At 50.4% G+C, this 17,125-nt stretch overlaps 1 protein-coding gene and 1 long non-coding RNA gene across 5 annotated transcripts in view; one reads left to right on the plus strand and one right to left on the minus strand.

The window, feature by feature from the left end:
* Nucleotides 1-17,125, minus strand: part of Znf385c (zinc finger protein 385C) — a 52,870-nt gene that overhangs the window by 2,399 nt on the left and 33,346 nt on the right. For 2 of the 3 annotated variants that reach the window (XM_090350874.1, XM_090350875.1), the window contains exons 3-8: nt 6,035-6,180; nt 3,311-3,421; nt 2,035-2,200; nt 1,058-1,348; nt 383-579; nt 18-128 (exon numbers count right to left, since the gene is read on the minus strand). In XM_090350874.1, the coding sequence (XP_090207000.1) occupies nt 18-128; nt 383-579; nt 1,058-1,348; nt 2,035-2,200; nt 3,311-3,421; nt 6,035-6,180 (1,022 nt within the window). Of the gene's footprint in view, nt 1-17; nt 129-382; nt 580-1,057; nt 1,349-2,034; nt 2,201-3,310; nt 3,422-6,034; nt 6,181-11,060; nt 11,561-17,125 lie in introns of those variants that run through there. The other variant, XM_090350873.1, reaches the window with a different exon arrangement.
* On the plus strand, nt 1,717-9,828 carry LOC150051790 (uncharacterized). 2 transcript variants are annotated; one of them, XR_016538351.1, is made up of 4 exons: nt 1,717-1,925; nt 2,137-2,299; nt 6,312-6,467; nt 9,457-9,828. It is a non-coding gene; the product is annotated as an uncharacterized LOC150051790 (long non-coding RNA). The 2 variants fall into 2 exon arrangements; XR_016538352.1 differs by having other exon boundaries at nt 2,140-2,299.

Consider the following 17,125-nt stretch of genomic DNA (forward strand, 5'->3'; position numbering starts at 1 on the left):
TGCCTGGAGACAGATACCTTGAGGACGCTCACGGCCAGAGCCGCGTGCTTCTGCAGCTTGCTGTGCTGGCTGGGAGGCTTGGGGAGCTTCCCTGCCAGGCGGTCTTTGTGCCTCCGGCTGCTCATGTGCTGATGGACAGATGGACGGACAGACTGGGAACAAGGGGAGGAAGCCCACAGACACTCCCCTCCCCCAAACTACTCTCCCACGCTCTATCCACAGCCCACCTTCTGTGAGCACATACTAGGGAGGTAGACTTGGCCTCAAAGAGCCAGCCGGTCCACTCCACCTCTCCCCCCAGCCAGCCTGCTCCACCCCTCCCCTCCTCCTCTCCCCAGTCTGCTCCATCACTAGCTCCACCCCATCCCACCCCATCCTCTACCTGCTTGAGCTGGGTCTCCGAATTGACCTGGAGCTGGCAGAGAGCACAGTGGAAGGGTGGGGTGGGCCCTTGCCGGCCCCCCTTGCCCCCAGTCACTCTCTTGGTCTTGTGTCCAGGTACACCTCGGGACGTTGGGTGACCTCGACCCCTCCTCGGAGCCCCTCCTTGACCTTCCAGCATCCACCTGTGTTTGGCTCCTGAGAGGAGGGGATAAAACCTATCAGCATGGAGTCCCCTCAGATTAGGCTGGTGTGGCCATCCCTTTCATCATCCTCTGCACAACACAGATTTTTCCCTCCCAGAGTCTCTGGCTTCTCGCCAGGCTCCCCCAGAAAAGGCCCTCTGGTTGGCACTGGTCAGCTCCCTCCTGCTCACGTGTCAGTCCTTTCTAGGCTGATCTAAGATGAGATGCAGGCCATGGCAGGGTGCCTCCTGTCCTCTGGAGTCCAGGAAGACCTCAGAGACACAACAGCCTTCAGTCCTTGCTCCCCCAGACTTCCCAGGGCCCCCTCCCTAGGGATCAGTGGAAGGACCCAGAAATGCCTGGCCACAATAACAGCTGGGCACCATGCCCCTGTCACCCAGTCCTAGCACAAAGTGGCCAGGGCTTAGCAGCCCACATGTGAGGAGGACAGCCTCCCTGCCCTTCCCTTTCCTCCTGGGGTGGGGACTGACCTGTGTTGTGAGCCTGAAGCTGGGAGGCTGAGTTCACCGTCACCTTACATGTGGGGCAGTACAGGCGCTCCTTCTCGCTCCTACCTTCCCCGCCCACTCCACTTCCCCCAGCCACCGCTGTGGGCTCAGGCCCTGGTGCCTCCCGGCCTGGCTCTGGGGAACAAGGTGGGCAGGAGGAAGAAGTGGAAGCAGAGGCAGCATCCAAGATGTTTGAGTGGGCTGACTCCCTGGCTGGTGGGTCTGGGGTCGGTGGTAGCTGGAGTGGAGGGCCAAGGGGAGAAGCTGCTGGACCTGCGGGGAAATGGGTCATTAAGCTTGAAACCCCAGGACCATTCTTGTGCCCTTGAAGCTCTGCTGGGTACCTGTTGCTGGGATGAGCAGCACTGAATTCTAGGCTTCTCTACTACCAATTCACTGGGCGGCTTAGGACCTCAGTTTCCCTACCCAAAATAAAGTTGACAGTACAGTGATCCTTCACCTATCACAGGAGTTGTGTTCCGTGATAGGTGAAAATCCACAAAGTAGCAGCATTACACAGTCATCCTTCCCTGTATCTCAGTTTACCTATCACGGGGCAGGAGTGTGTGTGTGGGGGGGTCCTCTGGAACGTAACTCCTGCATTGTTTTGTTTTGCTTTTTAAACCCATAATACAGTGAAGCTGCAATAAGTGATCCTCCAGATCTCAGCCTCTCTGAGTGGCTAGGATTACAGGTGTAAGCCTGATGTCCAGCTTCAACTTGGGACCTCTGACACCTGAATTGTGGAAAGATTCATTTCTGTTGCTCACATACTGGTTCCGTGTCTTCTAATCTGGACATGCTCAGGCTGGAGAAGTTAACCAAGCTTCGCCCTTGAGTGCCTTTGCCTGTAAGTGTACATTACTCCTACATAAAAGAGACGGTAACTAGCAGGCCTCACCTAACTCCTTTTCAGAAGCCAGACTTGGGGCAAAGTCAGAGAAGGGTTCAGGACTGACCTTTGCTCTGTGAGTCTCCAGGGGTTCCACTGGCCAGAGCTGGGGCAGAGGGTACCACCACCTCTTCCCGGGCCAGTGTTTGTAGCTTCTGCTTGTTCTTAGCAGCTTCAACAGCCTTGAGTTTCCTGGCATGCTTGTGGCCTTTATAATGTGCTTCCGCCTGGTTCTGGAGAGAGGAGGGCAGAGGGTCACGAAACTGCAGAGTCGAGGGACGGTGTCAAAAGGAAGCAGGACTCAGAACACACCATGGACGAATTCTTCTTTTGTAAGCATGCACATATCAGCAGTGAGGCCAGTTAGTGCCTGGGTGCTGTCCCTTAACTTTTTGGCTCAAGGCTAGTGCTCTAGTCCTTGAACCACATTTCCACGTTGGCTTTTTGGTGGTTAACTGGAGATATGCGTCTCATGGACTTTATAGCCTGGCATGGTTTTGAACTTTGCTCCTCAGCCTCCTGAGTAGCTAGGATTATAGTCATGAGCCATCGATGCCCCTCTTCAGTGGCCAGCATAGCCCATACCCCAAATTGGCTCTCCCGGGAGGCCAGAAAGAGTGCCTCTTCTCCCTAGATGGGTAGGCTGCAGTGGAATGTATGCGAGCTTGAGAGCCATCCTGGCATGGGTTCCAGTCTTGTTTATTTTTATTTTTTTTGATGCTGCCCCTAGGGCTTGAACTCTAGGCCTGGGTGCTGTCCCTGAGCTTGTGTGCTCAGGGCTGGAGCTCTACCACTTGAACTCTGCCTTCACTTTCAGCTTTCCGCTGCGTAATTGGGGATAAGAGACATTCCTGCCCAGGCTGGCTTTGAACTGTCATCTTCAGATTTCAACTACCTCATTAGCTAAAGATTACAGGTGTGAGCCATTGGCACCCAGCTTCAAATCCTAGCTTTGCTGTTTACCATCTGTGTGGCACAGTGCCTCCTCTGACAAGTGAGGCAGGGCACCGCATTTCACCCTTCTCACAGGAGACAATATTAAGATGATGGGGATGAACATGTTCTGTGAACATCTCAGCTCTACCCCACACTACGCATGCGGAGAAGGGCTGTCTTCTCTCTTGCAGAAGAATCCAGAGCTCAGGGGCAAGGCAGAGGGAGGGAGGGACAAGGAAGTCTAGGGAGATAGATTTGGGCAGCAGGGGCAAAGGGAATGGGTAGGAGAGCAGAGAGCACGGGTCAGTGAAAGCACAAGCGCCCCTTCTGCAACCCCTTCACCACCCCCATCCTTCCAGAAGTACTTTAGAAGGAAGCCCAGCCCTGTTTCCATGACTGCCTCTCACCGCTGAGTTGAACCTCAGGTGACAGATGTTACAGGAGATGAAAAGCTTCTTCTTCAGAGGGGAGGGAACCCCAAATGTGTGGCTGATGACAGCTTTCTGCACCGGGTCCATCTGTGAGGGAGGCAGGAGGACTCAATAACTCTGGGGTTGGCTGAGGAAGCATGGACTTAATAAACTAGGGAAAACTCAAAGCTACTACATGGTGAGCTTCTAGAAGGAACTGTCCCATCCTGTGGATGCCAGACTACGAGACAGGCTATCTCTGACTGGCTTTATCTGCCTACTTGGAGGTTAAGAGCTACTCAGGGCCTGGGCACTGTCCCCGAGGGTTTTTTTGTACAAGACTAGAATACCACTTGAGCCATAGCTCTACTTCTTATTTTTTGTTGTTGTTGTTTTTTGTGGTTAATTGGGAGATTCAAATTTCATGGACTGTCTCCAAACCATAATCCTCAAATCTCAGCCTCCTCTAAATAGCTAGAATGATAGGTATGAGCCACGGAGACCAGCAAGACATGGTGCAGGAAAAAGCGAGGATGGGACAAAAAAAAAGTCCTATTGATATCACCCTCCCTCTAGCCAGCCTTATGCATGGATCTGTGAGTGGCCTATCTTACCAGCTCTGTCCTATCTTACCAACTCTGGCACTGTCCCTGGGGAGGCTTTCATCTGGTCTCAGGAGAGTGAGAGGCTAGGGAGGCAGGGAGCCAAGAGGCCTGAGGTTCCCCAAGCAGATTTTTTTTTTTTCGAGTATTAACAGCAGTGTTCTCCTTTTATTGTATTTTTCTTTTTATCAAACCAAACAAGAGTTTATGTTCCCTTTTTTATTTTGTTTTTTTTTTTTTTTTTGGGGGGGGAAGAAGAGTGACTCTTAAGATTGTTGGGCCAAATGCAGAAGTTTGTCAAGAGGAACTTTCTAATAGGAAGAGAACAGAGACTTTGAGAGAAGGGGTTTCCTGCAGAGACAATGCTGAGGACAGAAAGGTAATGGGATACAGTGCCAGGATCTCAGAGGGGGGAGCCTGTAGCTCTCCCCTCCAATGAGAACAGTAGTTTGGCCTGCACATGTCAGCAATTGAGAGTAGGTTCTGAAGGCTGGAGGCCCAGTCCCAAATGACTCTAAAGTTGCCTGAAATAGCTTTTGGTGCCAGTCTCAAAGGATGGGGTGCGAGTTAGCCATATTTTTTAATTTTTTATTTTTTGTTTGGTCATGAGGCTTGAACTCAGGGCCTGGGTGCTGCCTCTGAGCTTCTTTGTACTCAAGGCTAATACTCTACCACTTGAGCCACAGCACCACTTCAGGTTTTTCAGTGGTTCATTGGTGATAAGAATTTCACAGGGACAGGCCCGGAGTTTGGCCTAGTGGTAAAGTGCTGACCTAGCATGCACAAAGACCTGGGTTCGATTCCTCAGTACCATACACACAGAAAAAGCCAGAAGTGGCGCTGTGGCTCAAGTGGTAGAGCAGTAGCCTTAAGAAAAGCCCAAGGACAATGCTCAGGCCCTGAGTTCATGCCCCAGACTGGCAAAAAAAAAAAAAAAAAAAAATTCACAGGGGCTTTGAACTGTGATCCTCAGATCTCAGCTTCCTGAGTAGCTAGGATCACAGACATGAGCTCCTGGTTCTTATTTTGATTTTCTTTTCTTTTCTTTTTCTTTTTGTTGTTGTTGTTGTTGCCATTGGTCCTGGGGCTTGAACTCTGGGCCTGGGTGCTGTTCTTAAGCTTTTCAGCTCAAGGCTAGTGCTCTGCTCCTTGAGCCACAGCACCACTTCTGGTTTTCTAGTGGTTAATTGGAGATAAGAGTCTCACAGACTCTCATGCCTGAGCTGGCTTTGAACCGTGATCCTCAGATCTCAGTCTACTGAATAACTACAATCACAGTGTGAGCCACCGGCATCTGGCTCTTATTTTGGTTTTCTAAATGAGAAATAGAGGCTGTAGAGATTGCTTGAGGCTTACAGCTCCTGCCTAGCAAGCATAAAGCCCTGAGTTTAAACCCCAAGATTACCCAAACATAAAAATAAGCAAATGTGAAAACAATAGGGATGATTTCTTATGCCTCATGGAATAAAGTAAAATCCACACTGACAACTTTCCTCCACTCATGCACACACAGAAATGTACAGGCCTAGTATAGCCATATATGTTCATAGCATGTACATGCAGACAAAAGACATACAGGTTGACTCACAACCAAACACACAGAAACACACTCTTGAGAAATCAGACACATCCCCAACACATGCATGGAAGACTCAAAGACATACCAAAACCCCTCAGAAAAACAAATACACATTAATTACATATAGTTCCCAATTACATACAGGACACCAACACAAGCTCACAACCACATATAATACAAAGACCTGTAGAGACATGGGTAACCACAGAAAGGCACACCCCACATGTACCCCGATACATAGACATGCATGGATCAGCCACAGAAGTCTCCCCACAAAAACTCAAGCAGAGGCCCCACCTCTGGGCAACTGTGATGGTAAGGTGGGGGGTAAACTTTGGGGTGACACTATCTTGTTTGCTAGCCTTAGAGACAGCTTGACCCCTGGGCCCCTATTTGTGAATAGTTAGCCACTCTCGAGAATGCTAGAGGACAGTGAGCCCCTGGTGAGCCCCAAATACTGAGACTGATCCTCTAAGGCTCCTTCCCTGCCCACCCCCAGGCTTGGCCATGTGCCCCTCCACCCTCCTGCCCAGCCCGTACCGTGCTGAAGTTGGGGAAGAGACTGAGCGGGGTGGAGCCATTGAAGTGGAAAGCCAGCAAATGCTTCAAGTCCAGCGGGGGCTGCAGAGGCCGAGTGGGCAGGGGCCGAGAGGCCAGCAGGGGACTGGGGGTGCTGGAGGCAGGGCCTGTTGCAGGAGGAAGAAGGGCAGGGTCTGAAATGGGGTGCTATGGGGGCTCTGTCGTTCCTCTGAAGCCACAACTGAATGCTGATGGTCTTGTTGGATGTGGAGACATTTTTGTTTTCCTCTTCACCCAGCTGGAGAATCAAAGGTCAAGGGGTCCACAGTTCAGGCTCTCAGCCCAAGAGACTGATGCTCCCCCAAACAATAGAGGCCCAAATGAACTCCAGGTGTACCATGGTCAGAGGAAACAGAGGTGCTATGTACTACCACTACCACGGAGACCGCGTGAGGTACTGGCTTTCCATTTTATTACCAGTTAAGCAGAGCCCAGGGCTTGGCTAGCCTCCCCTCCCACCCAGTCCCACACCATTCACGGGAAGGGCTGTCAGACGGGAATGAGGAATCCATGAGGGTCTGAAGAGAGGCACACCCTCTCCCCTTCCCCAGGCACGCAGGGCAGCCTTAGCACCAGCAGTGGTTTGTAGTCTTTGGTCTTAAAAAGTCTGAAGCCAGGGCAGGAAGGAGAGATCTAGGAACTTAAAGCAACCAGACTCTGAGGAAGAAGAAATGAGAACCAAATACAATCCAGTTAGGATCTTTTTGGACTCTCTGCTTGCAAAACCAAAAGAAATCCTCTGTTGTTTTTGTGTCTTCACACTGAAAGACAGAATATCCTTATTCCATATTAGCAGATTTATGCTGTGTCATATACAGAAAAGCCCACTGGCCTGGAGGAAGAAGACACTACCCTTTTGAACCATTGTGCCCTTGAACCCTTCACATATGCACAGAGAAGGTGCTGTGCTGCATAGCAAAACCAACCACGGCCCTGTACTCTCCAGTCTTACCTGAAGAGAAACACAGCAAGGCTAGGGAGTAGGAAACAGTTAAGGAGCACATCTCCTTTCCCCTTAGCCCCTCAGTCCTCAAAACACTCCCTACTACTTTCCTAGGTTCCAATTATAGGTAAGAGCCAGAAGGGGAAAGGGCAAGCTCTCTTCAGCAAACTCTGAGAGCCCGGGAAAGGCTGGGGACCTTCTGATCTTTGTTAGCATCTCTGTCCGCTTTTCTGGACAGTCCAGGGGAGCCTGCAGCACTCTGCTCTGTGAGAAGGAAAGGGAGGGGGACGATTCCACGGAGTATAACTAATAAATAGGTCAGTATGAATTCAGAGTATAACTAATAAATAGGTCAGTATGAATTCAGCTGAGTCAAGTCCACCTGAGTTAGCCCTTAGGCTCCAGGCTGGCTGGGACAAAAGAAAATCGCCCTTTCGTGAGCTGAGTCCCCAGGAGCTCCTCTTCCCAGCCACTCTCTAGGAACTCCACAGCCAGCATGAAGTCAAAGTCGTGCAGAGGGGGCCCATCCACAGCAATTTTCACTGTGTGGTCACCCCGATTGTCCCCAGACCTGCTCTGTCCCCACCATTGCAGCTCATGGCTTCGGCCCATCTTGTCTAACAGCCCAGCACCCATGGGCAGTGCCAAGGCCCGGGCAGAAAGGGTGGTGAAGTCTGGGAAGAGCTTATGCAGCTCAGAGTGCCTGCGTGCCTGCGTGCACAGGGCCCTTGCGCTGAGCTTTCCAGGCTGGATGCCACACTCTTAAAGAGCGTGAAGTCTCCCAGTGCTGGGCTGGCACAAAGCCCCACAGCAGTGCCTGCAATGACCCCTCACCATGCATGCCCAGCTGCTCCGGCACCTGTGGGTAGTGATGGGGATCAAAGATGGCCGCAAAGGCAGCCACATTGTCCAGGGAGGGCCCTGGGTAGGAGTCCTGTAGTTCCTTCTGCATGGAGCTGCTCCAAGCCCTGGAGTGCAGCAGTGGAGTAGCCCAAGGGCTCCACGCTGCTGTAGGTACAGCGCTGACCTTCCCCATCAGGGCTGGAGGATGCCAGTGCTAGCAGCAGGCACTGGGGGTGGAGGTCTCCTGAGCCACACTGACCTAGGGTGGAAGCTGTGGCTGTAACAAGGCCAAATTTGGCTCTTCAGACTGCAACACCAGGGCAAGTTTCCGCACCGAGGGCAGAGTCCAGAAGCAAGTGCGTGAAGGTTACGAAGGTGAACTGGCATAGGGCCAAGGCAGCACCCCAGCTATGGGTGAAGCCGGAACAGTAGCCTCTAGGGTGGGCACCAAGCAAGGCCAGGTCTCAGCTACTGCTTCCACAACAGGCAACAAGGAAGTCCAGGGTACTTGCCGGGGTCCTGCCAAGTCTACAGCTGTGAGGTCCAGTGCTGCCCTGAGCTCGGGCACCATGTGAGAACTGGGGCCATCATGCAGACAGAAGAGGGCATCGAAAATGCTATCATATTCGCTCAGAGAGGCAGGGTGCTCTGATCTGTCCAGACAGGAAGACAGTGAAGCTCTGTGAGCAATGGACAGATGGCCTGGGGCTGCAGGCTGATACTTTCCAGGCGGTCAGTGGGGAGGCTGGAGCTGAGGAGGCAAGCCAGCTTGGATGTAGACACACCAAAGGCTTGTAGGATGTCCAGGAGTTGTCCAGAAGTAGCCTCACCCTCCTGGAGCTCCACACTGCCCAGGAAGGTGGTAGCAGACTGGCCATCTTATGGGGACACTGAAGTGGCAAACAGGGCCAGACTATGGGTTTCAGGCCAGTCCTTGGCCTCATCTAACACCAGCCCCACATACGGAGATGCTTTCAGGTGCTGGCAGGCTCTGTGTATAAGACACTAGTAGTGGCCACCTGAGATACCGGGGAGAGAAAGGGAGGGAGGATAGAATTAGACTTGTCCATGCAGGGAAGGCAGGCAGTAGAGGGTATGAGATGAAGACAAGCTTTATACCTCAGACTTACAGACTCATCTTAGCCTGGTTACTTCTTGGCTGTGCTACTGGGCAACTTGCTCCACCATGCCTCTGAGACTCAGTTATTTTCAGCCCTAATACCTACTCTCAATGAATACCTGTCCTGTCTTTCCAAAGGGTTGCCATGTTGTTGCACTTTATCAAAGTGGGAATGTGGCTCAAGTGGTAGAGTGCTTGCCTAGCACGCATGAAGCCCTGGGTTCAGTTCCTCAGTACCACATACACAGAAAAAGCTGGAAGTGATGGTGTGGTTCAAATGGTAGAGCTAGCCTTGAGCACAGGGAGGCTCAGGGAGAGAGCCCAGGCCCTAAATTCAAGCCTCAGGACCAGCAAAATAAATAAATCCCTCAGGGATTATTTATTTATTTATTTTCCTCAGGGATTATTTAATAGATACATCCTGGGCAGTTATACAGGGTTTGGGCCTTGTGTCATTTGTTGGTCATCTCTTCACAGATAAGACCCAAATCCCCCACCCCCAACCCTGAGGACTCACACAGCTGAACCTGAGACACATCTCCAGGAGTCATGCGTGTGATTTTGAACTTCATGTGAGCCAGAGATCAGCCAAAGGCAACAAATTATGGCAAGCTCACACTCTGCTTTCCAACTCCACCAATTCCTGCCCTGAGGAGGAAGGATTTTCCTTCCTACCCTGTTTTCCTTTTTCCCCTCCTTTGCTCCCTCCTTCCTTAGGGTTTTGTTGTGGTTGTCATTGTTGCAGCTATTTTATTTTTTACAGGGTCTCACTATATGGCCCAAGCTGGTCTCAAACTCATGTTCCTGCCCTCAGCTTCTGAGCCCTAGAATTATACATACACCTCCATACCTAGCTCTCACTTTTTTTCTTTTCTTTTTTTCTTTTTTTTTTTGTTGTGGTCGTGGGGCTTGAATTCTGGGCCTGGGTGCTGTCCCTGAGCTCTTCAGCTCAAGGCTACCACCCTACTCCTTTTGAGCCACAGCACCACTTCCAGTTTTCTAGTGGTTAATTGCAGGTAAGAATCTCACAGACTTTAGTGCTGGCTTTGAACCAATGCTAGGGATCAAACTCAGGACTTAGCACTGGCTAGGCATTTGAGCCATACACACAAGACTTTTTTGCTTTAGTTATTTTTCAGATTGGATCTTGTGCTTTTGCTTAGGGCTAGCCTTAGACCCAGTCTTACTACCTTCCCCGTCGAAGTAGCTGAAATTACAATCATGTACCATCAAGCCTGGCTGTCACCTTTCTTTCTTTCTCTCTCTCTTCCTCTTTCTTTCTTTCTCTCTCTCTTCCTCTTTTTTCTTTCTTTCTTTCTTTCTTTCTTTCTTTCTTTCTTTCTTTCTTTCTTCCTTTTTCTTTCTGAACTCAGGGCCTGGGCACTATTCCCGAGCTGCTTTTGCTCAAAGCTAGCACTCTACCACTTGTGGCTCTCACTTTTCACTAAAAGTCACAAACTCACATCTTTATATGTCATCTCCTGAATTTTTTTTATAATTTTTTTTTGCCAGTTGTGGGCTTTAGCTCAGGACCTGAGCCCTGTCCTTGGAATTTCTCAAGGCTAGAGCTCTACCACTTGAGCCACAGCACCACTTCCGGCTTTTTTCTATGTATGTGGTACTGAGGAATCGAACCCGGGTCTTCATGCATGCTAGGCAAGCACTTTAACCACTAGGCCAAACTCCCGGCCCCTCCTGAATTTTTTTTTTAAATTGCAAACTCATTTGACTTTTTCAAAAACATAGTGAACACAAGTAAAACCCACTGGGGGCCTAGCCTAGAGGTGACCAGCGCATGGCCTATGCCCCGGGAAATAGCAAGAGCCACTCATGTGAGCCCAGTGGCAGGGCCAGGTCTAGTCCCTTCCTTGTTTTATCCCCTGTCATTTGCCCAGCACCCAACACATAGCAGGCCTTCCATAATGGTTCTGAAAGGTGAAGGCATGAATGGCTGGTGGCCAAGGGCCTAGCATGCTTGAGCTGTTCCCAGGTGGCTCGGTGCTTCCCTCCTCCCGCCCCTCCCCACCTCTGGCTGCCACCCATCTACATGTCCCTCACCCCCTTGGGGCTGTAGTAATCACCGTGCTCTGTGCCCAGTAATGCCTGGCACAGGCTGACTCTCTGCAGTTCCAGTAGGGCCAGGCAGCGATCGCTGGGCACGTCCTCTTTAGCCATGCAGTACACCGTTGTCAGCACAGCCACTTTGGCTGCATCGACTTCCGCCTTGACGTGCCTGGAGGTGGGGATGGTCACCAAACTGAAGTAGGCCCCTCCTTCCTCAGGTGGGCCCTCCAAGCTGGGCTGACCCTGGTTGATCTCCAGGACCTGGCAGTGGGCTCCCAAGATGATGTGGTGGAGCGAGACATGGCGCTGGAAGTTGTCCGTGCCCACAGTGAAGGCATTCTCCTCTCTGCCATGCTTGTTCCGTACCAGGGCCAGGTGACACTCCAGACAGAACATCAGCTTCCGCTCATAGTCAAAGTCCAGCCAAGGGACCTCCTTCTTCCAGTGCTCATTGAAGTGACATTTGCATTTCTTGTTGGAGTTGGAGGCCTTGCCAGCTGGCTTCTTTCCTGGGGGCACCGTGCCTGATCTTGGAGCAGGGGACCCCCCCAACACCCACCCAAATGCCTGTGCTCCTCTATCTCTCCCACCCACAGAGGCACCTCCCTTTTATGGAGGGTGGAAGCTGGGGGGGAAGTAGGAGCGGGGAAGCCCACCAGGCTATGGGAAGACCATCTAATTTAGCCTGGGAAGTTTATTCCTGCTCTGCGGGGTCAAGACTGGAGATGAAAGAGACACGGGAGAGGTATTAGAGGGTCCATCATGGGGATGGTGGAAGGGGTTCATGCTGCCTAGAGCTGCTTCCCCGCCTGAGGAGTGTGCTAAATTCAGTGGACTAAGGGCTTCTGCGAGTAGCAAAGTCATGCAAAGCACCAAAGTTGGAGATGTATGGGGTCCCAACCCCCTCCAAGGAGCTCCTTCCATGCATGACAAGAGATTGATTAGTTTTGTCTGTTGCAGCATTTCTCAACTCAGAGCTAAAAATCCTGCCATCCTCTGTCAACTAGGTATTAGGGGGGAAATTTTTGTGCTACTACTGGGGCTGGAACTCAGATTCTGGACACCATTCCTTAGATTTTTCACTCAAGGCTGGTGCTTTACCACTTGAGCCGCGCCTCCATTTCTGACTTTTTAGTGGTTAATTGGACGTCGTCTCATGGGGTTGTCTGCCTGGTTGGTTTCAAACCTCGATCCTCAGATCTCAGCTTCCTGAGTAGCTGTAATTAAAGGCATGAGCCACTGGTGTTCTTGGCTCATGAGAAAAAATTGTAAGGGAACTCAAATTGAGAGGCAAAAGAGAAACATCAGGGTTCAAAGTAATGGGTGGCTGAGCCAGGACTCCAGTGCTGACCTCCCAATTCCCGACCTAAAGGGGAATGGGTCTTCATAGCCCACAGCCACTGATGGTGTGGGAAGGAAGTCAGCCCAAGGCTCAACTGTCCAGGTCAGCACATAGAGAAGCTGCGGGGGGGGGGGAGGTTTCCCTCTGACACACACACACTGCATTTACACAGGTATACTCCTCCTCACACTCATTAGTGCCTAACCCAGCTCTGAGGACAGCACAGAAGACTGGTTTCCAGACTGAGGACAGCTACACTGGTTTTGCCTCTACCTCCCCACCATGGAATGGTGGAACATTCAGGATATATGGTGCCACGTCTAGCCATCGGCTAGCTAAACACCCTGCCTTCCCTTTTACTCACAAACCTAATAGCCCCAGGGGCAGTAACTACTGCTTACTCAGTGACCATGGAGGAGCTGCGCTCTGGATGAAGTACTTTAGAGTGATTCCCTAAGGAGATAAAGATTATTCCCTCTTAGTTTCCCTGACTGAATAACTTGGCTATGGCTTCATATGTAGTAAGCAGGGGACACAGAACTGGAACGCTCATCCTTCGGATCCCTAAAGCCTACTGAGATCCTGGACTGCACTGCCTCTCCCGCACTCCCCAGCTTGGGTGGAGCTCATGCCCTCACTGCCTCAAGCAGGCCCCTGCCGCAGTCTCTGACCTATCCTTCAACCACACATGTCCCTCACCCAGCAGCCAGAAAAAGTTTACATGTAACCCTACTGGGCCTATTCCCAAGTCCCGTTCTTTTCCTCACTGCCTGTTTGGCTCCTTCATTCAGCTCCCCAAATCTCCATTTATTTCTGCTAGTTCTCTTGCTTCAGAGCCCATCCTGCCCTCTGTCCATCTTCGCTCATGCATGTTCCCTAAGAACAGGGATGGTAACTAATTGCCTCATGTTTAAACTCCAGAGCTTCTACGCATCTGCCCTCCAAAGACAGCTAGAGTACCTGACATCTAGCAGGCGCACCACAGACTCTGGAGAGTGAATAAGAGCAAACTCTAGCCAGGCACAGTGGCTCACGCCTGTAATCCTAGCTACTCAGGAGGCTGAGATCTGAGGATCAAGGTTCAAAGCCAGCCCAGGCACAAAAGGACCTTAGACTCTTATCTCCAATTAACCTCTAGAAAACAGGAAGTGGGGCTTGGCTCAAGTATAGGGTGGTAGCCTTGAGCTGAAGATCTTAGGGACAGTGCCCAGGCAGAGATCAAGCCCCATGACCTACAAAAAGAAAAAAAGAACAAACTCTCCCATAGAAGTTTTTTGATAACAGCTAGGTGATTAAAATAGCTGTGTTTGCTGGATACTGATGGCTCACTGGCTACTCTGGAGGCTAAGATCTAAGGACTGTGGATCTTTTATTTTTATTTATTTTTATTAGTATAAAGAAGCACAGAGGGGCTATAGTAATGTAAGTCATGTAAAGAGTACATTTCTTTTTGGACAATATCACCCCTTTCTTGGCTCTCTCCCAGTTTTTTCCTCCTGTCCCCAACTAGAAGTTGCATAGTCCATTTTCAACATAGTGTCCAGTGAGAACCTCTGCTGCATTTGTTCAGCCCTTGTCCTTCCATTTCTGTGCCCTTCCTTCCTCTCTCAAAGGCAGATAAATGAACAATCAAGATAAAAACAAAAGTAACAACAAAGAAAAAGCCCTATTTCCTGAGGATTGTGGTTTGAAGCCAGAATGGGTAGAAAAGTAGGTGAGACTCTTATCTTCAAGGAACTAGTGAAGGCAGCCAGAAGTAGAGCTAGATCTCCAGTGGTAGAGCGCCAACTTGAGAGAATAAGCTAAGCAAGAGAATGAGGCCCTGAGTTCAAGCTCCAGTATCAGCACATGCACACACACAGGCATGCACACATATATACACACACATGAATATAATTTAAAACTTCAGCTGGCACTGGCTATCATGCGAGTACCCACATGTGGGTGGTTAGTTGTGAACAACATATAGGTAGAGGATGTTTACATCATCCCAGAAAGTTCTATTGGGCAGAGCTGCTCTAAAAACACAGGTTACAATCCATTGACCTTATCCTATCTCAACCTGAAGGAACCAGGCTGTGGATGGGGGATGGGGATGGGGATGGAGATGGGGGAGGGGGGAGGGGAGGCAGTGGTATTAATACACTGTGGGTTCTGATTGTGCCAGAGGCTGACACTTCCTAGCAATCCCAGGTCCTTTAAATCTCCATACCCAACGGGCTATGTGGGATCCTATACTCTCTCCCCTCCCGCCAGCTCCTTCACCCACCCCCAAGTATGCCTCAAACCTGGTGTTGATGGACTCTCAGGATAAGGATCTCCCATGAGCTCCTCTTCCTTGGGACCCCTCCTCTCAACAGAGTGGGGACTGGGTGAGCTCAGGACCACCTGTGCCCCTCGCCCATCCTTCCAGGGGGCTTGGACAGAGAGAGTGGGGAATTTCCTAGGAATCTCTGCTTACCAGCCCCTGCCTCCCCTAGACCTCATCCTGGCCCAGAAGCACTGAGAGACACACCTGCCCGGGTTTCCTGCACACACTCACAGAGACTCGACAGCCACTATCGTGGGCAGTGGACGCTCTGGCCTCTGCTCTGAGTGATAGCAGCCACTAGTGGTAACATGGTGAAGAGGCCCCAGAGCCAGCCCAGGGCCTCACCTGGCTGTGTCCACCTCCCTAGACACAACAGGAGCCACTAAAGTCAGATTGCCCAAACTGGAGGTCCCGGCAGGGGCGGGGGGAGGAGGGGGAGGCGTGACCTGTGATTTTTTTTTTTTTTGCCAGTACTGGGCCTTGAAATCAGGGCCTGAGCACTGCCCTTGGGCTTTCTCAAGGCTAGAAGTCTACCACTTGAGCCACAGCACCAATTCTGGCCTTTTTTCTTTGAATGTGGTGCCGAGGAATCTTTGTATGTGGTACCAGGTCTTCGTGCATGCTAGGCAAGCACTCTACCACTAGGCCAAACTCCTGGCCCTTGTGAATTCTTGCTAGAGGAGTGTTCAGGTGTAAACAAACTTGTCAAACATGTGGGCGGCCTAGTGCTCCGAGAGTTTTGGACCACTACCTCTGGGATGTGGCTGTGAGCAGGCTGTGAGCTGAGGGCCTGCAGGGGCGGCAGGTATGCTAGGTGCTGCCACAGAAGAAATGGAAACTGACTGGAGAAGTGCATTCCAGGCAGGGGCATGGCAGAGCCAAGCTCCGCCCATGCACCAGGAAGTTAAAGATATCCAGAAGGGCTGGATGCTGGTGGTCAGCCTGCAATTCTTGCTACTCAAGAGGCTGAGTGTTCCAAACCAGCTGAGGCAGAAAAGACTGTAAGACTCTTATCTCCAACTAACCACCAAAAAAGCTAGAAGTTGGGCCAGGAGTTTGGCCTAGTGGTAGAGTGCTTGCCTAGCATGCACAAAGACCTGGGTTCGATTCCTCGGTACCACGTACATAGAAAAAAGCTGAAGTGGTGCTCAGGTCAAGTGGTAGAGCTCTAGCCTTGAGAAAGTCCAAGGACAGGGTTCATGCCCAAGCCCAAGCCCAAGCTCAAGCCCAAGACTAGCAAAAAAAAAAAGCTAAAAGTATAGTTATGGCCGAAGTGGTAGAGCATTAGGTTTGTGTGGAAAAAGTTTAGAAACAGTGGCCAGGCTCTGTATTTAGACTGTAGAGCTGAAGTATGAGGGTAAGTTGGGAAGGCTTTATATGTAGTGAATGCAAAGTATTTAAATAAATTATCTATGTAATATATTTATATGTATTTTACATATTACATTGTATATATGCGTATATGCATATACGTGTGTGTGTGTGTGTGTCTGTGTGTCTGTGTGTGTGTGTACTAAGCTCAGGTCTCCAGGCTTACTAGGCTGGCATTATCCTGCCTAAGGCATACCTCTGAGGCAGGATAGGCTAGGAAAAATGAGGCATGATAAATGGTTGCCAGAAATTCAAAAAACTCGAACTTCAGGCAAATACAAAAGCTATTTATTCATCCACTTCCATTAGGATTGAGGGACCAACGTCATTTAGGAAGGAATGAGGAAAATCAGGTCTAGTGAAGGCAACTCAGAAACATGGTATTTTAAAATGCAGAAGCGCCATGTATGTTTCAAAGAAAAGCAAGCATTCCTTCCCAAGAGATGCATTTCTCACCCTAAGAATTCACATTTGCCTAACAGGATGCATGCCTTCCTAACAGAAATGCTCCCCTGAAATATAAGCAAACTCCTATCCAAAATGTAGATCAGAGGATACCTTTCTTATTTTGCTGGTCCTGGGGCTTGAACACAGGGCTTGGGTGCTGTCCCTGAGCCTCTCTGCACTCAAAGCTGGTGTTCTACCACTTGAACCACAACATCACTTCCAGTTTTTTCTGAGTAGTTAATTGAAGACAAGAATCCCACAAACTTTCCTGCCTGACCTAGCTTTGAACTGCAGTCCTCAGATCTTAACCTCCTGAGTAGCTGGGACTACAGGCACCAGCCACTGATACCCAGATTAAGATTCTGTTTTATGTTTTCTTACCTGGAAGAAACAAATGCCCCAAACTCTCAGGAACTCAGAAATACCAGGAGTTTGGCCTAGTGGTAGAGTGCTTGCCTAGCATGCACAAAGACCGGGGTTTGATTCCTCGGTACCACGTAACATAGAAAAAAGCTGGAAGTGGTGCTGTGGCTCAAGTGGCAGAGCATTAGCCTGAGTTCAAGCCCCATGACTGGCCAAAAAAAAAAGAAATACCAGGAGTAATTAGAGCA

The sequence above is a fragment of the Megascapheus bottae genome, chromosome 17 (genome assembly GCF_031878675.1).
Source record: "Megascapheus bottae isolate mThoBot1 chromosome 17, mThoBot2.hap1, whole genome shotgun sequence".
Lineage (NCBI taxonomy): Eukaryota > Metazoa > Chordata > Mammalia > Rodentia > Geomyidae > Megascapheus > Megascapheus bottae.